This window comes from Pogoniulus pusillus, chromosome Z (assembly GCF_015220805.1).
Source record: "Pogoniulus pusillus isolate bPogPus1 chromosome Z, bPogPus1.pri, whole genome shotgun sequence".
Classification (NCBI taxonomy): Eukaryota; Metazoa; Chordata; class Aves; order Piciformes; family Lybiidae; genus Pogoniulus; species Pogoniulus pusillus.
In genome coordinates, this window is record NC_087309.1 from 102,221,300 (window position 1) to 102,246,021 (window position 24,722).

General features: G+C 42.1%; 1 protein-coding gene across 3 annotated transcripts in view; it reads left to right on the forward strand.

Annotated features, from left to right (window-relative positions):
- The first annotated feature begins 2,099 nt into the window (after nucleotides 1-2,099).
- Nucleotides 2,100-24,722, forward strand: part of ECPAS (Ecm29 proteasome adaptor and scaffold) — a 67,637-nt gene continuing 45,014 nt past the window's right edge. The window contains exons 1-9 of one of the 3 annotated variants that reach the window (XM_064176418.1): nucleotides 2,100-2,168; nucleotides 10,909-11,039; nucleotides 15,269-15,385; nucleotides 16,886-17,004; nucleotides 18,141-18,293; nucleotides 20,311-20,479; nucleotides 20,968-21,107; nucleotides 22,946-23,027; nucleotides 23,357-23,476. In XM_064176418.1, the coding sequence (XP_064032488.1) occupies nucleotides 2,147-2,168; nucleotides 10,909-11,039; nucleotides 15,269-15,385; nucleotides 16,886-17,004; nucleotides 18,141-18,293; nucleotides 20,311-20,479; nucleotides 20,968-21,107; nucleotides 22,946-23,027; nucleotides 23,357-23,476 (1,053 nt within the window). In that variant the 5' untranslated portion in view covers nucleotides 2,100-2,146. Of the gene's footprint in view, nucleotides 2,169-2,534; nucleotides 2,618-10,908; nucleotides 11,040-15,268; nucleotides 15,386-16,885; nucleotides 17,005-18,140; nucleotides 18,294-20,310; nucleotides 20,480-20,967; nucleotides 21,108-22,945; nucleotides 23,028-23,356; nucleotides 23,477-24,722 lie in introns of those variants that run through there. The other 2 variants (XM_064176417.1, XM_064176419.1) reach the window with 2 other exon arrangements.

Here is a 24,722-nt window from a genome sequence, read left to right on the forward strand (position 1 = left end):
CGCGAGTTGGGCGAGACAGAACGAAGGGGAGGAGGCAGTCACCGACTGCGCCGGCGTAGTCCGCTCTCACGATGGCTGCGCGGAGTCGTGATCGAGCGCGGAGTGGAAATGCCATCCTCGTGTCTGAGTCGTGATAGAAAAGCAGTTGCGACGAAGTCTGGGCTTGGTAGTCTAACTTCTTTTCCCCAGTTCTAGACGGAAAAAACCCAAGCCAAAACAGAACACGGTTGTGACAGAGCCCCAGCTTCGCTTTCCGACTTCTTTACCGATGGGTGACCAAAATTAAAAAAAAAAAGACAGTTGCGACAAAGCCCACGCTTGAAATTCCGGCGCTATTTCCTTTAACTGCAACAGAAGAGGGGTTGCGACAGAGCCTGGGTTTGAAATGGCAAATGGGGTTTTTGGGTTTTTTAGTTCCCAATTTGTGACCAAAATGGGGACACAGAATAAATTGTGACGCAGCCTTTGCTTGAAATTATTTGGTTTTTTTTTTTTTTGCTGAACAGCAACAGAAAATTAGTTACGACAGAAATTGCATTTTTTTTTCCCCTGGAACTCCATCTTCTTTCCTAAACTGCAAAAGAAAATCAGTTGTGGCAGAGCCTGGACTTGAAATTCCAAGCTTTTTTCCCCCCATTTTGTAACAAGAGAACTGCATTTGTGATAAAGCCTGCATTTGAAATTCCCACTTTCTTTGCCAATTTGCAGCACAAAAGGAGCCATGACAGAGTCCATGATAGGGTAGTGGCAGAGATTGAAATCCCAGCTTTTTTCTACTCATTTGTTCTTTTTGGGACTATCCTTCAGAGGCACTCTTCAGAAGTTGCAGAAGCATCAAAAGCATCCTCAGAATGGATGTTTAGTTGAAGCTTCTCTCTTAGAGTTGGGGTGCTTGTATGGGGTCCTATCACCTGAATGGTACCATACAGCCTGTGCTCTAAGGAAGGTGCACTGAGGAACACTTCTCCTCCTGCTTTTTTCCTGTATCCTTGATGCCCTTGTGCCCTTGATGGTGGTGGCAAAGAAAAGGGAGTTGAAGTCCTTTAAAGAGGGAATTTCACTTCACAGCCGCTCTGATAGTTTTGCTGCCTTAGGTTGTTTCTTTACCCAAAGGCTTGCTTTGGAAATGGAGATTAGATCTAGGCTTCAGTGTGGCAGGTGGGAATATCACCTCGATATTGGACTTTTTCCAGAAAAATCCGTTTTGGTTGACGCTAGGAATAGCCACCAGAAAAATACTCAGCTCGTCAGAGAACACATGCTGTTCTGCTGCAAATGAGAATGTGTTGTCTCCTGACCTCCTCGGTCTGTCTCTTCTTTGCATTAGTCAGTGTCAGTAATTTCCTTGAGAAATAGGTGAGTCCCAAACCTGCTTCCTCAAAAATTCCATCTCTATACGGCTCATTGGAGTCCAGTGTCTCAGTATTAGGAGGCTGACATTGAACTCTTCAGGCCCTGAACTTAACAAATAAAGCAAAAATTATACAGTGATGAGCTCAGGAGAAGGTGCTGTGCGTGGTCAGGCCTTTTTCCCACAGCCTCAAAGGTCCTCAGCAGCACACGAGGCATTGACAGGGCAGCTTTCTCTGGTGAATGACTTTGGAACATGACGGCTTAGCAGCCACAGGACCTAACTTCTGTTTAAAGAATAAAACGTGCTCCTCAATGTATGTCTGTCATGCATGCTGATCCACTGTCCCTTCAAAGTCGAAGGCAGGGATGCTAGAGAGTGCTCAGAGGAGGTAGAGCACACAACTGCTCCTATACTGGCACCGAAGCAGCCATAGCCTAGGAGATCGGGGAGGAGGGCTGTCAGTGGCATGCTACGGTGGCGGCCCGCGGCTGCTTTGGGGAGCAGACTGGGATATGCCGTCACTTTCCCAGCGTCCGAACCGAGTTGTGTCGGGCTAAAGGTGGAGCTGCGCCAGGGCTCGGGCGGGGCTATGGTGGGCTGCGGGAAGAGTTGTGCCAGGGTCTGGGCTGTGCCTAGGTGTGGGAAGGACTTTGCCACAGGCTGGGCGGGGCTGTCTGCCCACAGGCTGCTGTCGCACCTGCCGCCTATAGGGGGTGCAGCCGCGCCGCCCGCGGCTCCGAGTTGTTCCCCTCCTCCGCCCCTGCTGGGATCGGGGACCGCGTCTCGGCCGTCATGGAGGTCAGCACGGACTCCGGTCAGTGTGCTGTCCCTCGCCAACCCTCTTCTTGGGACCCACCGGGATTCACGGGCGAGGGGTGCATGAGTGATGGTAGAAATCCCGAGAGGCACCGGCTGGCCGGCGCATGTGCGTGGTGGGGGCGGGCTGGCGGCGGCGACGATGGCTCAGCTCTTTCTAAATATAAAACGGCGGTGACGGGAGGGCGGGCGCCGCTGGGTTTTGCCGTCCCTCACGGCGGTTTGCGTTGGGGGAGAGCTGCAGAGAGGAGGAGGTGGAGGTGGCGGTGGCGGCGTCCGGCCTGGTGCCTCTGTCTGTGCAGAGCCGCTGGCGGCGGAGGGGGGGCGGGAGGCGGGGAGCGGGGAGCGGCTGGGGCCGGGCGGCTGCGGCGCGTCTCTCACCGCCTCCCCTCACTTCCTCAGCTGACAACATGGCTGCGGCCGCCGCGGCTGCTCAGGACGAGCTCAGTAAGTGGCTGCGGCGCTGGGGGCTCCCGATCGGGCGTTGTCCTAACCCGGGGTGGGCGGGCAGGCACGAGGGGGCGGCGGGTCTTGTTGGGGTCTATCCTTAGCGGCTTCTCCGCTGCAATGGGGTCCGGCTTCTGGCCCAGGAAGGCGGTAACGACGGCGAGACTGGGCCCAGCCCTGGGTAGTCATGTCGGGAAGCGGAAACTGAAGGCAAGGGCGGCCTCCTCGGCCCCGGCCCCACTGCGGGCAGGGCAGGCTGGCCGTGGCCTGCCCTGGGCCTGCGCCCTCTCCCGCCGCTAGCCGGCTGCGTGACCTTGCGGAGCCGCTCCGCGGGCAGTAGGCTGTAGCGGCGGCTCCTTGCTAAAGGGGAGCCCGTGGGGACGGCCACAGGCGCGGCCGAGGGCAGTGAGGTGTAGAGACAGCGAACCCCCTGCTGCCGCTGCAGGCATGCTGCCGTTAAAGGGCGAGCGGCGGCAGTTCTTGCCTTCCGGCGCTCGCTCTGCTTTGTCTCGTCACCGGGGTTTAACCTACAGAACCGGTGTGAAAATAAGACGTGCTGAAACAGCAGTGGGTTCGTGCAGGCTGCTCACGTACGGTAAAGCGCAGTGCTGAGCCTCGCAGTAGGTGTGCAGGCACGTCCCCAGCCTCTGCAGCTTTCGGCACATGATTATAGCAGCCGGAATCGCAGGTGCGGCGAGCTTATGCCGGGAAGCCCAGCGTTATGTTCCTGTCCACAGCAATTCCCTTTTGCAGTCTAGTGCCGTAAACGAGCAGCTTCTCTTTGGAGAAGCCTACGAAACTTTGAGGAACGGGTTTCTTTTCCTTGCTTTTCCAGTCTTGGAACTGAGGTAGTTCTGAGATGACTGTGAAGAGTTAATAGCAAGATTATGTATGACTCAGCCAAGTGAGAGGGCCTTTGGTTGCCCTGAAATAGTACTTGGCAACAACCAGAGAGGAAGGGCAGAAGAAATACTTTAAGCATATTTATGCTATTGGCTTTCAGTTCTAAGGCATTTCTATGCGATGTGTCACTTGGATTTTTTTGTTATTCTCCGTGTGCTGCTCTGTAGAGGACATTCTTGTTCTGCTCTTTGTCAAATATTACTGGAACTAGACTGAGTGGAGTAAGGCATATATGTGATAATGGTGGGAATATTTTTTATGTAGCCAAAGAGCCAGGATCTCGTGGCAAAGCAAGAAGAACTTCAGTTACCCTGATCCTTAAATTGAAAGACACAAATGCCAAGCTATTTATTTCATTGACAACTGGGATAAATTGTAATGATGACTCTGCAAGCCCTCACTGCTGCTGTCATCCAAAAAATTCTGTTGTCCATTTTACAATGCTAACATGATTCCCACACCAGTCAGTGTGAGAACTCTTGCTTGTAACTCCTTGTCATTTATCTTTGTGTAATCAAGCTTCCCAGCTCCTAAATCCTATCCAGCAAAAATTTGTTCTTCAGCCATGTGTTGGTTGCTACACAGTGTTAAGCTGCACTGAAGGGACAAATATCCTCAAACTGGGATTCGTGATTGTAATTACATGATGTTATTCAGTTTATTCAACCACTGCATCCTTCAGAATTGAGGGATTTTATTGCTTTGTTGATTTTTTTTTTTTTTTTAGACATGGAGGAAAGAGTAGGTGTTCTGGTTTGGTTTCTCATTTTAGTGATATGTCACATTGAATAGAAAGTACTGTAAACTTAAACAAAGATTAACAGTAATGGAGAAGGAGTAGTTTCATGCAGAGAAAGAAAGAGAAGCTAAACAGTTTCCATGTAGTCTTTTAATACATTGAAGTATTCTTTTAATACATTCAAGTAGTTAACTTTTCAGCATATTTGGAAAGAAATCTGTTCCTTTTTAGGATGATGAGTCTAGTTTTAGATAGGAAAACCTGTTCTGCTTGCTTTATATACACATGGCTGTAGGAAACTTTGATCTATGGCTCCAATAAAACACATAACTCTTATTGGTTGCTTAAACTCTGTGTATGAGTGCTTACCCTTTTAGAGTACAAATTGCTTGGCAGCCTAAGCATTGAGATCTGGAAGTTTAAAAAATAATGCAGAATCAGTAAATTGGCCCAAAAGCTTCGAAAGCTCAGATGCAAGAGAAAAGAAAAACTTGGGAAACAATAGTCAGCCACTTGAATGGAGAACCTAAACCTGGCTTATTGCAAATAATTGAATGTTAGTATGCTGTTCAAACTTTTATATGAGCTTTTCCATAAAGTGGAAGAAAAGAGTGAAGAAACATAATATATCCCCTCTCCCTCAGACCTTCCCAGCCACTTTCAGTCAGATCTATAAAATAACCTGGTAGCTGACCCACTCTTACAAATGCCCACTTAAATTATTTGGCTGTAGACATACAGTGGGTTACTGATAGAGTCAGGAATAGCAGCAGCAAATCCTGAGTCACTCTTTGCTACTGTAATCATGCTAGATATATTTTTTCTCAGAGTTTAATGCCATCTGAACAAGAATGTGACTCCTATTTTAGTAGTTGCACAACAGACAAGAACTTGAATCTTTCTTTTGTGTACAGAGTAGTGGAGAAGGAGCTGCTTAGGTCTGGAGGGACTGAAGGGTGCATTTGAGCTTTTGCTCAAACCCTTGCCATTCAAGCAGTGAAGTTGGGATACCTGTGCATCCAGTATTTTTTGTTTGGCATAGGGCTTTTTAGTGAAAATGGGCATACTAACGTAATCGTGCTGCAGAGGTCAGGTGATGGAGGGGGAGTTTGTTTTCTTTTTCGTTTGATTTGCTGAAACTGTTCTAGAAATGCCTTTATGTATCAGCCACGCTGACTTGTCCAACATACTCTTTTCAGGAAAGGTACATCTTTATGTGCAGAATTTTGCTGTCCCACTCTGCTCTGTTTTGCAGGGGACTTGGGTTGTCTTTGTGGTTCGTGGGATGCTTTTGTGGTGATTGGTTAAATTATGAAGTACAGTTAACGTGACATATCTTAGCCCCAGTAGCTTGGTCAGTCTGTTTTCATGAAAAGTAGGAGATGTGTTTTACTTGATGCTCACCTACATGAACACATATTGCTGAGAGATTTGGCCAGGATAGTTGATGTGCTTCTAATATCCATGTATGCCAGAGGGACCTAATTATTTTTTCTGGTGTAAGGGAAGGAGGAGAGCCTGGGCAGATGGAATGGAACTGCACTTACCTAGAACCAGGAGGAGATTTCTTTGCTTAAAAAAATAGGTAAACAGTAACCTTCAGTAAGGCCATTTGGAGTTCACTTCAATGACTTTAATAAAAAATATATATATAAAAAACCCACCTCTGTTAATAGAAGGACAACATCAGTCTATTTATTTCCTTACTTCATCTTTTCTGTTTTTCTCTCATACCTTTGGCAAACTACCCTACAGTAAAACAGGAATAAGGGGCATGCTGTTTCAGTGAGCAGGATGAGGGTTTGCTGTTGGCTTGGGAGACTGCAAGATCAGTTCTGAAGTAGCAAGACTCTGAGCTTTTTATGGCCAGCATTACAAAATTTGGAAGTTTTTAAAACACAGATTAGAACCTTGTTAATGTGACTTTCTTGTAATATTTGCATTAATTATTTGTGTTTTGAATTGTTTGCTTTTGTGCTTTTTATGAGGTGTGGTTGTAAGTGCTGAAACCTGTATTTCTCCTGTAGTCTTACACAGAGAGCAGAAAGAACCAGAAGTGAAATCTGCCTTTTCTCACAGATAGGTAACTGTATTGCTATGGTAACTTGGGGATTTCAAATTGCAAATACACCATGTCTGTTAACTCAAATTGGACACTGCCACTGGAAACAGGGATACAAAGATACCTTTTGCTTTCATGTTGCTTTGGTTCTTTTATCTCTCTTCATATGCAGTCTCTGTTGCTAAATTCTTCGTATTTATGTTCATCATCTTACAAACACATATTTTTTTTTTTTTTTAATTTCAAGAAAAGACCACAAACAATGAAATACTGTGTGAAAACACAGCAGAATGGGAAGAAGTTGTTGTTGTGCCAAATTACATGAATATCTGTTACAGATTTGCATGGACTTAGCTGTATGTATACACAAATAAAAAAATATCTGGTATTATTTTTTAATATGTATGCAGTTTTATTTTTGATTGTGTGTTTTTGGTTGTTTTGTTTTCTGATCTGTAGTAAAAATGTTGATTGTCATATCTGTGGCACATGTGCTGTTTCTTTGACTTTTTATTAAACAGGACATAATTTCTTAGGTGCTTTCGAAGGTAGAGAGCAAGTCTGACGGAGACTGTGGTTGGCACATAGCTCACAAGCAGGTTCTGGGTGCCATAGCAATCGTATTTTTCAAGAAGTTACTTCCCATTTCATGTTTATAAAGGGAAATTTACAAGAGTATCCCAAAAATACTGACTCCAGCGATGCACTGAAGGACTGCAGTGCCAAAACTGACATAACCCAATCTTATTTGGGTTATTCCTTCCACTGTTCCTTGGTGAAGCAAGAGGCTCTCACCAGTGGGATGAATCTGGAAGGCTCACAGTGATGTTTATGCACCCTATACTTTTCTATTGCTTTCAGCATGCAAGTTTGTTCTCGGAGCAGCTTTTAGGGGCCTGTGAATCTGAACCCTTTCCTCCTTTCTCCCTTTTACTTTGACTTTCTCACTGGTGTAAATAAGTAATGAAAATCTTTTGGATTGTTGGTGTTTGTTTTAATGGAATCTCTGGATCTGGATTTAACTGCATTATTCAACTTTCAAAAGGAAAAATCATAGGTGTGTCCTTGTGTGTACTGCATTTTCAGTTCAGTGTTGGCTGGCAAAAGTGCATAAAGCTTTCTAAAGAGAATTAATTTGTCTTACTGTCAAGTTGTAGTAAGATTGCTGTAGTAGTTATTTCAGTTGCTAAGGCTTATTCAAAACAGTTTGTGTAATCTTTTTTTTTATGGTATGTATCAAAGCAAAGTTTAACATCTTGCTTTACTTACTATCATGTAGTTTAGTGGTCTCTCCCTTAAATTACAACTGTGCAATTTTACAGCCCAACCGTATGGACTGTATAATCAGCTGGAGAAAGTTTTTACTTTGTTCTTAACAATCTGTGAGGTGCACCATTTGGGAATGTGAGATATGCTGGGAGCAAACCCTTCGTATTGTGCTGCATTCGATGATGCACAGTGGTCTGCTTGCTGGCACAAGCTGGACAGGGAGGCAAGGTGAAGGCTGTGAGGAAACATAAGGCAGAAAGAGAGTGGAGCTTGGTCACCCCATGCTGGCCAGCAGATCTGCAGCACACACAAAGGTAAGACACACTGGTCCCAGAAACTGTGTCCCTAGCTCCTCTTCTGGACTGTTGTGTGTGGTATTTTAAGTCTCCAGGGTTTATGCTTTCCTGTAATGAATGCTGTCAGCTTGAGAGATGATCTTAATTGTTAGTAGAATAAAAACTAGGGAGAAAATGGTTGATGTGCAGTCCTCAGGAGGGTTTATGGCTCTGTTTTCCTGCCCTGCTGCCATGGGTGCAGCCTGCATTGGCAGCACAGGAGACTTCTCTGACAAACGCCTGACCAGTTTCTTAACTAAAGCCGGCAGACTAGTCTCGTTTGCTGGGTTGTCGTGTCACACGGCTAGCCGAAGGATACCCGACAACAGTACTGGGGCTTAGCTGACTAGGCAGCAGAGATTAAGGGAGAAGCAATAAATGTTACAGGCAATGTAAACAACAGGGTAGCTTTTTTCCTTTTGATCTTTATCACTATAATTCTAGTTGCGGATTCTAACAACAGAATAATGGAGGAAGCTGCAAATGGAGTAGATGCATACACTAGCATTGCTGTGCATGAAGTGGTTTGGGGGCTTTTTGGCATGTATGTAGTTCAGTGGCTATAAAAAACAGCTTTAGAAATAACCAGTCATGTTCCCTTAGACTTGAATCTGATCTGTTGCCACATGAAGGACTGTGTTGGTGAGGTTTCTCAGTTGGCTTGCTTTGGCATGTGGTGCCTGCAGAGATCTCCTGGAGTGCGAGGTCTGAGGTCATAGATTTGATTGAGTTATTTTAGCTGCTTAGTGTGACACTTAGTACTGGGGGGAGTAAAACGCTATGGGAGTCTTGGAGCAGGAGATCCTTGCTGGAATGGGTTCAGTAAGACACAAAAAGAGAAAGTGAAGAGGAAAATTAATCATTATCAATTTTTTAATTGGAATATGAGATAATTGTCATGAAGTCATTGACTAGCTGACAGCCTGATTGTTCTGTGAAATTTGTCTGAAAAAGAATAGATTGACTCGAAAGTCAGTTTGCATTTTAGGTAGTGTAGAGTTTTGGCTTGTAATTTCCCTGACAGTAAAATCTCATAGTGCTTTGTCTTTTCAGATACCTGTCATATTCACTCAGCAGAAAATAAAACATTGGAAGTGATATGCAGAGGTGGAATAGTGCTGTGACAACTCTTAGTACAGGAATAGCAAAGATTTGAAAAATAGCACAATATAGGTTTCTGCAGCTATGTCATGATAGGTTTTCTGCCTGTAGCTATATTTGCATTTTAACATCATTTTTGTTTACTTAAATTCCAGCCTTAACCAATTCACCACAGCCTCCCCTTCTGTCCTCTACCAGTGCTTGCTTGCTTTTTTAGCCTCTGTGGTCCTTTACAGCCAGGTCATTGGTTCTCCTTGGTTTCTATCTTATGTCGGTTCACAGCAGGTCACTTAAGGTGAGTCTCGGGAGGAGTGATTTCTTCCCTGTAAGGTATCTGAAGAGCTGTATTTCCTTCAAAAGCTTTGGCTCTTATTGCCTGTGGATTTGGCCTGCAGTGTGGAAGAGAGATCCTAATGATAATGTGCACAAGGACTCTTGGTCAGGCCAGCAGGAATGCAGTTGTGCTGGTGAGGCTTTGCTTTGGCTTTGGTTTAGCTATCAGGGCAGCTGCATACTAGCATTTAAAATAGGGACTCTTCCACTGTTTTTACAAAGACAGATGGTTGTCAACTCTTGTGCTTGAGCTGCTGACAGAAGATAGAGGTGTCTTCTGTTTTTTTGAGATGATCTGCTGGCTTACTAAGAAGCAGATGTTAGTGCTTCTCTCCTTTTCCTCCATTCTTTTGTTTCCTTAGAGTTGCAGTTGTTTCCTTAGAGTTGCAATTTTCACTTTTGTGCAGATGTTAAAGAAAAACCCTTTGTGTTCTTTCCTGGGTATGGGAAAGCACGCTGGGTAAAGGAAGGTGAACTCGTTGCAGCACTCCACTCTTTTTGTAGAGTGCTAATAGGAACTTTATGTTTCAAGTTGAAGCAGTATATCTGGAACTTAACATTTGCTGTCTTGTTCCTGTTGATGGTAATGCTGTCTTTTGGGAAAAAAGATCCAAAAATTGTAACAAATGAGTAACTGGTTCAGTCAACATTTGTACAGCTTTGTAAAGGTATTTCTGAAAGACCTAAGTGGTTTAACAAAGTCATGGGCAGAGCAGGTCAAGATGTCCTATTACTACTCCAGTGAGTATCAAATGTATCCTGGAATAGTAGTTTCAAGCCGTCAAAGAACTTGATTTTTACTTTGTAGCTTGTTTCTTGTGCTCTCAGGTGTGTGGCCTGAATTTTATCTGTATGCTGCTACCATGGTGTGGCTTGCCCCAGGCTTTTAAGTTGTGCTTTGCCTATACTCTTTCATCTCTGCCATACTAACTGTCTTGGGATCTGTTGTGTGTGTGATTTTTGTTCTCTTGACACAACAGCTGCTGCAACAGGGTTCTTGTGTATGACTGGAACCCTAGGTTTAACAAGAACTGGCCAGATCTTTTTGCCCACCGATTCACTGGTGGAGGCACAGGACATTATGGTCTGCATATGGATTACAGCAGGCATATTTCCAAAAAATTAGCAACCTCGAAGCTGCACACCTTTGATGTTAAAGAGGAAAGGACAAAGAATGACTAGGAGATCTTAACCCTCCATTTCACCTTTGGAGATGTTCTAGCCTCTATTTGAAACACAGCATGAGGCGAAGGATATCTTTATTTTTTCTGTCTTTGTTAGGAGTGATCTCCCCATCATTGTGGAGACAACTACTGGAAGGTGTCAGGCTCATTTCTGCCTTCAGCAGTTTACTCAGTGTTAGAAATATAAGATGCATCTGTTCTGAGCACCTTATAAGTGAGGTAGAAGGTACTTCAAGAGTTGTGTGCAACATTTTTTACAAGTTCATTAGGGGATGCTTAGGAAAAGCTCTTTCTTGCTATGGTAATTTTGAATTACAATCAGTTTCTCCCTGTTCCTCTTTGGTTTTTTTTTCCCCCAACTGCAGATCAACTTGAACGCGTGTTCTTGCGTCTTGGCCATGCGGAAACAGATGAGCAGTTACAGAACATTATTTCCAAATTCCTACCCCCTGTTCTTCTCAAGCTGTCCAGCACACAGGAAGGAGTTCGTAAAAAGGTAAGGGTGCAATTTACCATGATGGTATGTTGTCCCCAGTGAGGGAGAAGGAAATGCTCCTGGTGTATCATGAGTTACTATACTTTGATGTCCCCTCCGTAGAAATTTACTCTTTGAGGAAAAGTTGTCATGGACGTGATGGGCTTATTACAGCTGTTAGGGCTTAACAAAAACAGTAGTTGTGTCAGCAAGGTCTTTGCGCATGTGTGGAGGCTGCATTTGTTTCCACTTGAGACTAGCTAGCTATGAGTTGGTCTGAGACCAAGACTTACTGCTGTAGAAGCAGTTGCCATGACTTCCATGTTAGGGCTGTTGTGCATCCACCTAATTTACAGCACATGTGGAGCAAGTTTACTGTGCTCAAGAGACTACGAAGGCATATTCATTGATGCCGTTTACTTGTCTCACAACATAAATAGGGACAAGGGCCTAGACAGTTTTGAAGATAGAGTTTGATGCTTACCTGAAGGAATTCAATTTCCTTGCACAGAAGGCAGCTTTATCATGGAATTGATTCAGGTACATATTAAATTCCACCTCCAAAACAGCTTGGTCCTGACCCAGTTACAGGTGTGGGAGCAAGTACCAAGCTGTACTGGAGGTGGAATTTAGTGTGTACTTGAGGAATTCAATATCCTGCATTAGATTGAAGGATAGAAGCTCATCCTGATGAGATGCAAAAGAGAACAGAGACACAATAGCAAGTGCAGGAATCTGTGTTACACCCTTCTTTAGTTACTTCCAGACCCATTGTAGGAGCTGTCAGGCGGTCAAAAGGCTGTCACCACAAGGGTAAAACAGAGGAATCGTGGCAAGCAGAAACACAAGAACTCAGAGGAAGGGGCAGTCTCAGAGCTGTCTCAGATGCATTGTCTTTTTTTTTGAGTATTGGGTGATGCAGGAAGGGGAGAGGACTACTCCTCTGAAAACTGAATTTTAAGAGACCTCTCAAAAATCACACAGCAGTCTTATAATGTATTGTATTTATGTTAGAATGAAGATTGAAATCAGTCTAATTTCTTCTTTCTTCTATGTGTTTAAATTATGGAGTTTTATCTATACAAGATAACGATAAGCAATTATTACACTTCCTATACTTAGCATTTGTCAAATCCACCGCAGTCAAGGAAATTGCTGTCAGTTTTTTGCTCTAAAGAACATGAGTGAAGGTTTACTGTGAGGTATATAACTTACAGTTAAATCTGTTCTATGTGCATATTGCCTTTTTGTTTTACACCAGAACTTAGGTTTTTAATCTTCTCCTTGCTCTTGTGGTGGAAAATGATCTGAACAAATCTGATGCACTTTTGAATGCTAATGACGTTTGAACACAAGCACTCTAGCATTCCAATGTTTTTTTTTCCTGATGGACAACAAATAAGATACCTGTTGGTCAACTACAGCCTCAAAACATGCTAAGACAATCTAATTAAAATAAAAGGACATTTTTTTCTTGTAACATGAGCACTCAGATGTTCAGAAAACTGATCTAATAAGGGCTGATAAAGTGAAACAGGATGAAAAGAGAAGACAGTCTTTGTTCACTCACTGACTGACCATAGGCAGTGATAAAACTACCATTCCATGTCATGTTTTCCTACCAAAACTATTGTATTAGTCAAAAAACCTCCACAACAGGAACAACAAAAAAAGCATGCCAACACAGTTAATCATGATTTGAAAACTGACACCATTTTAGTTTAATTGACTTTTGATAGTATAGGCATATGAGGAAGAAAAAAGAATATCTGTGTGTTGCTAGTTTGTTGCTGAAGTGTAGGTCAATACAATTGTTCAGCTTCCTTACACTGCAGTTCTAAAGCTGGGTGAAGCTCGTTCAGTACACCAGATCTGACTACACTCAAATTTTACTCTGACCTCCAAAACATTCTTCTCAGGGTTTTCTACTGTTAGATTGAAAAGGGGAAATTAAAATTCCATTTTTTTCCTACCGCCTTAACATTGCTTTGCTGGTCTTCTTCCTGACCTTAATTTTGTGACGTCAGGGCAATGTTATGCTGCATTCAATAATTTGAACTCCATATCCTCATGCATGTTCAAATGTAGAATGCAGTATAACTATGTGGATAAGCTTGTGATGTCTATACCTTCTTAATCCACTTACTCTTAAAAGGTAATCCCCGTCTAACCATGGTTTAACATGTTAAATTCAACTTGAGGATGTCTTCTGCCAAATCAAGTACCCTTAGCAGTGTCACACAAAGAACTAATTCAAGGCAAATTCACTCTGCTGGGTCAGAAGTGCTTAAACAAATGTTGTTGCATTGGCAGTGCTTGTGCCAGGCTGTGCACTGCATCACTTTATGCAGCTCACTTGAAGCCAGCAAAAAATAAGTAGTTGTACTTGGAAGTGTAGCCATATGCCTCATTAAAGTCAGGTGAGTACTGCTAGATGACAACTCAAGTACACTGATGTTATATTGATCATTAGAGAAGCAGGGTGTGCACTAAAGCCCTCACACATGGCCAAATCCTGCCATGTCTTCGACCACCGTGGGTAATTTGAACAGCCTCCTCCAGTGCTCTTGTAGTCCTGTGTTTCTCTATCTTCACAGAGGAAGTGTTCACACAGGTTGGTTTAATAGGAATTTTGGACTTCTTTTACAGTAATTATGCAGCAGCAAAACTTGATACCTGTCAGCATTGCTTATTTGTCATCTCATTGATATTCTCAGGCACATGGTTGTAGTCAGTTGTGCAGTTTCTCTGTATTGTAGCTGGATGTTACTTGATCTTTGCATCCACTCCATGGAGAGTGTGTGGATGGAGAGAATGTAAAGATGACATTATAGCTCATATATAACTCAGCAGTTATGTGGTTCTGCGGTTTCCATGATGGACTTCAGCAACTGCAGTTTTTCACCATACTGTGACCAAGGTAATGAGCCATCAAAAGCACAGGACAGTGTGTCTACCCTGGTCTTTCTGGCCTAGATTGCTTGAAGCCAACATGAAGCTAGGACTGTTTCTGACTTTACTGGAACTGACCTGACTCTACTTAATGTCATTTAGATTTCTTCACCATCTTGTTTGACAGTCTGATAGAGTTTGTTAGTAGTTGTTCAGATGTTTCAGAACCTCTAGTTTCAGTGTGGAGATTGTAGCTTTCCAAGTTCCTCCATTCAGTTATGGTGTCCCATTTACTGGATTTGGAAATTACACTTTGCGGATGCTATGCTAAGTATCTACTTCATGTGACTGTGGAATCATGGGATAATTCATCTTGGAAGGGACCTTGTAAGGTCCTCAGCCCAACCTCCTGCTTAAAACAGTCCAGTGGAAGTTCAGACCAGGTTGCTGAATGTTTTACTGGCATGGAGCTTTTAAACCCTCTGATCAGAGACTGTGCAAACTTTAGAAATCCTCACTTCACTACTTGAGGAGTCCTCATGAGAAGGTACCACTCTGCGCTTCTCTGATTTCAGTACACTGTGGCATATGCTCTGTTGGCTGTCCAGCAGAGCCCAAGACCATGCCCCTTGTGCAAGGACTCCACCTGTCCAGGGCAGGGCTGCATATTGGTCCTGCCTGACATTCATAGGACTCCTGCTACCTTCTTTTGTCTGAAGGGTATCAGTTCTATATTGTTCCACTCCAAACATAGATTTGATACTCTTACTTGAAAAGCTTATTAGAGGTGAGGATTTTTTGCATTGTGGGGTTTTTTTGTTTGTTTATTTGTTGTGTGTTATGAATTGGGAGTTAACTTGGCAGCCACATAGATTTGATACTCTTACTTGAAAAGCTTATTAGAGGTGAGGATTTTTTGCATTGTGGGGTTTTTTTGTTTGTTTATTTGTTGTGTGTTATGAATTGGGAGTTAACTTGGCAGCCACAAGATAGGGCAACAATGTAGACTTCCAAGCCAGGCTCATTTTTGAGGGACAGCAAACAACTGTGTGCAAACAGCTGGTCATCCTCAGTAATTGTTTCTTCCGGTTGAGATTTCTTCAGTTGATGTAGGTTATCAGTTGTGGCATGGTTGGGACTTTCTATGTAATTATCTTAACGTGGCTTAAGACATGTCAGAACAGTTTCAAGATACTATAAGAAATGATGGGCACTGTCTCCTTAGAAGTTAAATAATAAGGAAACTCAGGCCTGATTTGTTTGTAATAGGTCATCCTGGTGGACTGAGGTGCATGTGTGAAGTCCAAAGTAGTAAAATTAGCAGTTTTTCACGTTGTTATTTGTTTCCATCCTGTCAGGTCATGGAGCTGCTGGTTCATCTGAATAAACGCATCAAAAGTCGTCCAAAAATTCAGCTTCCGGTAGAGACGTTGCTTGTTCAGTATCAAGATCCTTCTGCAGTATCTTTTGTCACTGTAAGTGTCTGTTCTTCCAAGAATAGTTGCTGATTTACTTGTAACAAGCAAAATATTCTTTAAAGTTCCCATATTTAGCTTTGTCAGTTTGCCTAGTAAGTAGGTTATTGTCAAGATGTTGGTGTTATGAGATACTTCAAAACTAATAATTAGTCTGTTATGGGTGAAACTTAGTTTCATAGAGCAGCTACAGTGTTGATTCTGTTCAAATGACCAGTATTTATTCATTGTTACTGCTTGTATTGTAGAGGGTCTGTTCATTGTGGGAAGCTCCATTTTGCAAGCAACTGCCAATTTTTATCTAGAAATGTGCTGAATCGGACTCTTAAAGCATCTCTTATTTCTCTGTGATATATGAGAAGCTGTATTTTTATGTGGTTTTGGGGTCAGGATCTTAGTTAAGCAAGAAAAGGTGAAACAGCTTTGTTTGGTATATACAAACTAATAAATGTTTTAATTCACTGAGGTCTGAAAAGTGAAAATAGTTCAAAAATGTTCTTGTGAAACTATGAAGAAAATTTTCATTCACCTGTGGTAGATCTGTTGCCAATAGCCATGCTTTAAGAAAGTGATAAAGTCAAAGGGAAACTTTCTCTCCTTCTCATGTAATTATTCAGTCACGTGTGGCATATATACACCATTGTAGAAACTAATACAAATATTTAGATGTCAAATAGCAGTAATATAGAAATAACCTCAAATGGTCTTTAAGCAAGTGGGATTATCCGGAGTTCACCTTTTAGAAGCAGCCAGGAGCTTGTAGAGTTACATATGTTCTGCAAAGCAGTCATCTTGTTTGACATCAACTGTGCTTTTGGCTGAATACATCGAAACCTCGTGTATCTAAGTGATGCATGTTGTTTTGTGCTGTGAAACTTCATAAAATTTTAATGAATACCATCTGGAAAAGTGTAATGCTTCTCACTTCAACACTTCTTTCAACCAGGTCATTGAACACATAACTCGTACAGCTACAGTTCTTGGCTGGATTTGATACACAGCAGCAGTTAAGCCAGCATTTGGTGTTACTCTGGTGTTCTGTCCTGTCATTGGAGTCCTGATTTCATTTGCAGCTTTTAATCATGATGATTAAGAAACTTGTTTTCAGAAGAGACCTTACTTATGATGCTGACTTTGTATTTGTGTTGCTTTCTATTTTATTTCAGCAATAGGTAAGAGAGAACATGACATTTGCTTTCCTTGAGGCTACTGCTCAGGTAAAGCTGCTTTTGGTGAAATTGGCATCAAACGAGAGAATCTAGAGAGGGTTTTTTCCCCCTCTTTTTAGGATGCAGGCTCTGCAAAACCTACTCAGAAAGGATTTTAATAGTTCCCTTTTAGTAGCTGTCAGTCCAGGTAGCCTTAGAATTAAAACATCAGTCTTCTAAAACTTACGTTGTTTCTGGCACCCAATTACATATCACATCACTCTGGAAAAGTCTATAGAACAGGTCTTTCTTTTGCAGTGTGCAATACTGTGTGTTTTTTCTACTCCTTTAGAATTTTACCATAATTTATGTTAAGATGGGATACCCCCGTCTGCCTGTGGAAAAACAATGTGAACTGGCTCCAACTCTTCTCACTGCAATGGAAGGGAAACCTCAACCACAGCAGGACAGGTATAACTACTTACTCTTGGGGAGAATTCTGTTGGTATTGTTATAGTCAAATTATTTTTATTGGTTGCTCAAAGATCTTTGTTTTTCCTTGAGAAATCTTCATTGCTTAGGATGTTCTTGGCTTATACAATTTGGATTAGCAATTCAACTATATTGGGTGATACAAAGAATTTGTGTGGTCTGATGCTTAAATTATATGGAGGATCTGTAGCGGCAGACTCTCTGTATTATGAGAAGCCTGTGTTGTAATGGATATACCTATCCATATGCCCCATCCATCTTCATCAAATTCTGGTTTCCTGACCTTCAGCCAATATCCTCTGTCCAGCAGGAGCAGCAGAAGTAAATGAGAAGTAAATGTCTTAGATTTGTCACTGTAAATGGTGAAATCAAATTGTAGTAAATAAAAAAAAAAAAACCAAGAAACAAACTGAAGTTGGGAACTGCTGTTTACTAAGAATTTCTAGAAAGCTCTTAATAATGGACTTGCTTCTTATTTAAATTGAAATGGATTTCTACCATGCTGGCACTGGAAAATTGCTTTGAAATTATGTCTTTATTCACTTCACATCACTGTGACAGTTCAAAGCTATTTTAAAAATGCCCTTGAAAGTGTTGTAGCAAAGACTTGCTTCAGTTCATGAGGTCAGTGTGAAAATACTTGATTCTCTTCTCTGGGACCATGGTTTTGTCCTGTCCAAAAAGTACATGAAAAAAAGTGAGCTTTGGGAAGTCTGTCTTTACTGATACGGATTATATAAATTTGTTTGTGTACTCTTTTTGGCAAAGGTGAACAATGTTGATTGGCTTCTGCTGTAGGCATACTCAGATTTAAAACTTGAAATTTCTTACGGATAAGAGTCTGGGCAAAGGCAGTGACTTTATCTTTCTAGGTATGTGTGTGTACATGGACACTGGCATTTATTTATAAGTACAAATCCTAATTTAGCTTCTGTTTTTACAAGTGCCTCAGGGCAAACAGAGGTTCAATGGATTGTAATCCAGTTTAACTTTTGAATTTTTTTTTCTGTTAATAATCACATTTGTTAAAGGTTTTTTTTTGTCTTGAATGTTAAGGATAAACAAGTGTGTTGTTTTTTTTTTTAATGGTTGCAGTAAATATAATTGTTTTTCAGCCTAATGCATCTTCTAATACCAACCCTTTTTCACATGAAATACCCTGCTGAACCGCTGAAAGCAGCAGCTTCTCCATTTAATCTTGCTGAAAAACCAAAGACTGTACAGCTGCTCTTGGACTTTATGTTGGATGTTCTTCTAATGCCTTATGGGTAAGTAGGAGTTAATACCAGTTTTCTCTAGTACTTTACAAACTGTATTCTTGAAACTCCTTTAAAATAATCTGTTATTTCCTAGTTCGAGTGAATCCAATCACAGGTATAAAGCAAGGTTCTAGTTTTAAGAAGGATTACCATCTTCCTTGTTTTAAAAAAAAATCTTTTTCTTTTTTTCTGCTTAGTTAGATGTTATGTTATTCTGTCCTTAACCTCTTTCAGGATCAAAGTGAAGCTAGGAGACATGTGAGCTATTTGTTAAATAGCCAAACCTTGAAAATAGGAGCCAGACCAAAATGCAAGCTCATCTTCCTGCAGTTAGGTTTTAAGGTTTATTCCTCAAAGGTCATAAGCAAGCATAAGGCCTGAAAACTTATACTTTCCAGGACCAAATCACCAATAACAGGTTTTGTCTTTCATCTGTCTTCTGATGAAAAATGTTCTCACTGTGATGACATGTCTTGGTGTAAGCACTGTTTCTGAGACCAAGAATGATTTACCGATTACTGCTTGTTAGGAGTTTTCTAGCATTTAAAATCAATACTTTCTTAAAATCTGTTTTCCACTATCCTTCCCTTTTTTTAGTGGCCTTGTATTGCTAGGGGAGCTTTTGCTTTAAGAGAAAATAGAAGTAACTTTAACAGTAAAATACATTTCTTTTTTCTGACTGTTCATTGATTCTTGTGTTTTTTTTTCTGAGCATCTAACTCTTGCTCACTCAAGTGAATTATTAACCTAAAGGAATGACTTTTGAAATAGCCAGTGTGTAATGTTTCTCTTTGGAGCTTTGCTGGAGGCCATGCTCCCATCAGATGTTTTGAGCACCACTTCCTTACCATTCGAGTGTGCAGAGTCTTGCAGCTTATTGTTTGAAGTGCCTTGCCTGCTCCCCTATTCACAGCTCACACACTTTAGCTCACCCAGGTTTATGCTCTTAGCTTCACCCCCACACTGCTTTAGATGTAGCTTCAGCAAATTAATTCCTTGCACTTTGCAATGAGACTTCACTTTCTTCCATTCTTCTGTACTCTGGCCAAACATCACAGCTTTCAAATGCTCAGACAGCAAAGATAGGGGTGAAGCTTTAATTTTGTTAAAGGATACTTCTGAGAGAGGGTCTTGAGCTAGCCTGTGGGTCTGCGTGTCTGTTTCTTTAAGTTTTGATCCCTGAGGTGAGACCATTTGCAGTTCATAGCTAATTTATGCCTGGTAGAACTTGCACTGTAGTCACACAGTTGTGAATTAGCCTTGCCACTCTGCATGCAGTAAATCACCCAGAAAGCCTAACTGTAGGACTTAAAGCTTTTAATTGAGTTCAAATGTTTACAGTTTTAACTAATGAGACTTGAGATGAACATTTATCCTTCCTGTTGAGAGTGATTACTTCCTCTCTTGCTTGTGCACTCAGTGGAGAACAGATGTGGTTGTCTGGAGCAAAGATAATTATTGGTCTCAGCATTACAGTTTTTTAATGCCTTCATGTGCTGGTCTTTCTCCAGAAAGACTAAGATCTGTAAAGTTAATCTGGGTGATTTTTGCTTTCTTTCTGTGCCCAGCACTAAAACTGACATTTTCTGAGACATTATCTTACTAATTTGTCACATAATTCGTTGTTGCATGCACTTGATTATCTTCCTTGATAGGTTTGCATTTTTCATAGAAATAATACAAATGTTGTTAAAGCTTCTAGAAAGTACAAGTTTCTTGAATGTAGTGTTGTCTGAGTTTTCACTTCTGGTACGTAAGAGGCCGTTCTTTCTGGATCCTTCCTTCCCTTTCCTGAAGTTTGTTTTCAAACAGGTATAAGGAGATGGCTGTGGCTCTAGCAGAATATGCTGGGATAACTGGTACCTGAGTCTCAACTGAGTAAAATTTTGTTTTAAGTCACCCTGATGGGATTAATTAAAGAACAATATGGGAAGTTGGACAGGTTATTGCTGCATTCCAGCATCTGATTCAGCTGGCAAAGTGGATTGGTAAAGCCTCTAATGAAACTTCTTTCCCACCTGCTTAGGTTTGTATTGAATGAGTCTCAAAGTCGACAAAACATGCCAACAGCCCAGGGCTCTTCATCGAGTAATGTGGGAGGTCCTGGCATCCCTCAGCCACCTCCAGGGATGAGCTTTTATGCAGCCAAAAGAGTAATTGGAGATAGCCCATGGACACCAGAGCTACTAGAACAGGTACTTGAAGCTACAGGGCTGGGCCTCAGTGAACTGGGTGTCGTAACAGACACAACTAGGAACAGAGGAATAGAAGGCTGGAGAGAAAATATGTAACTAATTCTGACCAAGTCAGTGGTTGCTCTGAGTGAGTTTGCAATATTTAAGGAGCTTGGCAGTGGTGAGATGGTGTGGGAGGTGCCAGCAGTTCTCAGAGATGGTTAGGAAGCAGCCATGACTGCAGCTTATTCTTGCATTCCCTTCTGAAAATAGTAATGTTGCAAAACTTCTAAGTTGATGAGGCATCCCTCTTAAGTAGAGTATCCCGAAGTGTAGTGCTGGTAAATTGGTGCCAGTCACTGACCAAAAGCAAGAGGATGGTGCTGCTGAAGAGATGGAGAGTGTGTGAACTCCTTAGCATTCATTTCAGACAGCCCAACTGCTACAATTATTGTACCTTAGGATTTCTCATCATTAACACTTGTGTTACTTTCCCCACTGTTCAACAGTGTAAGCTGGGGATAGTGAAATTCATTGAAGCTGAGCAAGTGCCAGAATTTGAAGCTGTTATACACCTGGTTGTAGCCTCCAGTGATACAAGACACAGTGTTGCCACTGCAGCAGACCTTGAACTGAAGAGTAAACAAAGGTAAAATTTTGGGTGTTTGGAAACGGTGGTGCTAGTGTTCCTAACAATGCTAGCTGCAGTTAATGTGTTGTTCCAGATTGTGCTCTGAAAGGAGGTGAGTTGCAGCCCCCGTGGACCTGTGAAGCTGCTGTATATTCACATGGAGCTGGGGATTGTCTGGCTCACTGTCTCATAGCTGGGAACATCATTTGGCTCCAGAGCTGGCAGCTTTGCTGTCTGTTTTCAACCATCTTTAGTATTGCTTTTGAGATGTTTTCTTACTCCTTGGTTTTTCAATTGCCCTGTGTGGATTATTGGTGCTCAGTAAGATCCTAGTTAGTCAATTACAGCTGGTTAACTTACCTAAGTTGTCTTTCCCAGAAAAGTGTATTTTCATTTGACCCATTAATGTTCATAAATAAGTGAAGGGTGAATGTCAGGAGGATGGAGCCAGACTCTTTTCAGAGATGCCCAATGATAGGATAAGGGGCAGTGGGTGCAAGCTGGAGCAGAGGAGGTTCTTTGTGAGCATAAGGATTTTTCTTTTCCACTGTGAGGTTGACAGAATGCTGGAACAGACTGCTCAGAATGGTTGTGGTTCTCTAGAGATACTCAAAACCCACTTGGATACATTCCGGTGTGACATACTCTTGGTGATCTGCTCCGACAGGGCAGTTGGACTAGATCTTTTGAAGTCACTTCCAACCCCTAACCTGTGGTTCTGTGATTTAATTTATTTAGGGAGTAAAGACACAATAATTGTGGACCATAGTCTAAGAAGTATGGAAGCCACCATTTTTTGCATTATTAAAGCTTTTGCTCATCTGAAGTCCAGCTTTCATGATCTACAGACAATGCTTCTGTCCTTGTCCTGTTAACAGGCCAGAGTAATAGCTGTTGGGACTATTTGATGAGTCGTTGATCATGATAAATTTGCTAGTTCATGTAGGAGATTTGATGCAAGAGAGTCCTACCTCTGAACTGTGTTGGTGGCTTCTGTTTTACTAGAAATACATCTACCTTGGAGTCAAACATGTGATGTGAAACCTCCATTTGGGTCTCTTCATGTGCCTCAGTTGTGGCATGGGAGGTGATTCTAGCAAGTGATGACAGCCTGGTTAAGGAAAGCAGGCCCTCCTTGGCTGCTTTACTTTGTGTTGGTATTCTTTGCCGGGAGAGCAGAATTTTGTGTGAACAAAATGCATGTTGATATGTGTTATTGAATGTCTGCTATAAGAGAAGTATATATATATATATATATATATATATGTATGTATTTTACACCTCACTTGTTTGGAAAGCAGTTGCTTTACTGAAAGAAAGAGGTGTTTCAGTGTCTCACTTTTCTGAAGCATGAATGCTTAACTTCTTAGTTCTGTGTAGTGGTTTTTCAGCAGAGATGTTTTGGGTATGTGTTCCAAACAGTCCCATCAACAGCTAGCGTTGTTATTGTGGGCAGACAGGTTTGTCTGAGAGACCAAGATGAAATAGTCCTAGAATTAAAAATACCCTTTTCTTTAGTGAAATGCCACAGCACCAGGGTTGAATAATGTGGAGAAGTTTGCTAACGGATAACCGTTGTGTGTTCGGTTGGCAGACCACCATGGTTTGTATTGTCTTGTTTCCACGTAGGTTTCTCACAAATTATTTGCGATTTCATTGTCAGAATTTGTAGGTGAAATTTGTAATCACTTCATGTTCTCCATGGTTACACATTATGTGATTGTGGAAAGGAGTCAAACCAGATGTGTTAGTGCTCTGGGAAGAATGATGCAAAATGCTGTGAAACATATATTGAAAAAAAAAAATTAAAGGTTGGAATTGTAATGTGTTGGTTTTCACTGTGTTTTTTTCTTCAGTTTAATTGACTGGAACAATCCTGCTATTGTCAACAAAATGTATAAAGTGTATCTTGGGGATATACCTCTGAAAACCAAGGAGGTAAGATTCGTCATCAGAGTTGCATACCTGCTGAGTTTGTGGAACTGTAATTGTAGTTGCAGAATTTTATTATTGACATAAAATATTTTATTTTTAATTAAAAATAATTTAAAAAAAATTATTTTACTACTTTATTTTATTTGCAGAAGATACACATATCTATTTTTATTAAATATATCCCTGCATTCGCTGAACATTTTTGCTATTGAATAGTTTTTTTTTTTCCTCTGTCCCAGTGTGTTCTGCTTTGGAGTAGAAGGTAATTTAGCTAACTTTGAAGTACTGCTGTCCAAAGATGCATTGTATTATTTGAGCTCTGTTTCTGACAGGGATCTGTTCTGAAACCGGAAATGAAACGAGAGTCAGTCAGCACTCGTGTTAAACTAAAGATAGTTCCTCATCTTCTACGATCCAGGCAAGCTGCAGAAACCTTTCCAGCTAACATTCAGGTAATCACAGGATATTAGGGGTTGGAAAGGTCACTGAATCCAACCCCTCTGCCAGAGCAGGACCACACCGTCTAGCACAGATCACAGAGGAATGCATCCAGATGGGCCTTGAGAGTCTCCAGGGACGGGGATTCCACAGCCTCTCTAGGGAGCCTGTTCCAGTGTTCTGTGACCCTTACAGTAAAAAAGTTCCCCGTTTGTTGAGGTGGAACCTCCTGTGCTGCGTCTTATAGCCATTGCTCCTTGTCCTGTCGCAGGGAGCAACTGAGAAGAGCCTGACCCCCCATCTCTTGACCAGCTCTCAGACGTTTGTAAACATTTATTAAATCCCCTCTAAGTCTTCTCTAGACTAAAACATCCGAGGTCACTCAGCCTCTCATAAGGCGTGCCCTCCAATCCCTTAATCATCCTTGTAGCCATCCACAGTACCCTCTACAGCAGATCCCTGTCCCTCTTAAACTGGGGAGCCCAAAACTGAACACAGTATTCAAGATGAGGTCTCACCAGGGCAGAGTAGAGGGGAAGGAGAACCTGCCTTGACCTGCTGGACACGCTCTTCTTAATACACCCCAGCATCCCATTGACCTTCTTGGCCACAAGGGCACATTGCTGTGTCATGGTTAACTTGGTATCCATCAGGACTCCCAGGTCCCGCTCTTACAGGGCTGCTCTCCAGCAGATCACCTCCCAGCCTGTACTGGTGCAGTTTATTATTCCTCCCCAGAGGCAGGACTCTGCACTTGTCCTAGTTGAACCTAATCTGGTTCCTCTGTGCCCAGCTCTCCAGTCTGTCCAGGTCTCTCTGGATGCTGCATAGCCTTCAGCTGTATCAGCCAAGCCTCCCAGATGGTGTCATTGGCAAACTTGCAGAGCAGACTCTCTGTCCCCTCATCAGTGTCATTGATGAAGATGTTGAACAAGACTGGAGCCAGCACTGATCCCTGGGGGACTCCACTGGTTACAGCTCTCCACCTGGACCTAGCACCACTCTTTGAACTCTATCTTGTAACCAGTTCCTAATCCACCTCACTGTCTGCTCTTTCATCCCACACTTCCTGAGCTTGCTCACTAAGATGTCGTGGGAGATGGTGTCAAAGGCCTTGCTAAGGTCAAGGTAGACTACATCCACTGGTCTCCCTGGTAATGTTTGTGTTCCGAATCTGCCTTTCCTACTGAGCTTGATAACACCATTCCTTTAGGGAAAGGAGAGCACTGTTGCTGATGACAGTGTTTAAAGAAGAAAGGA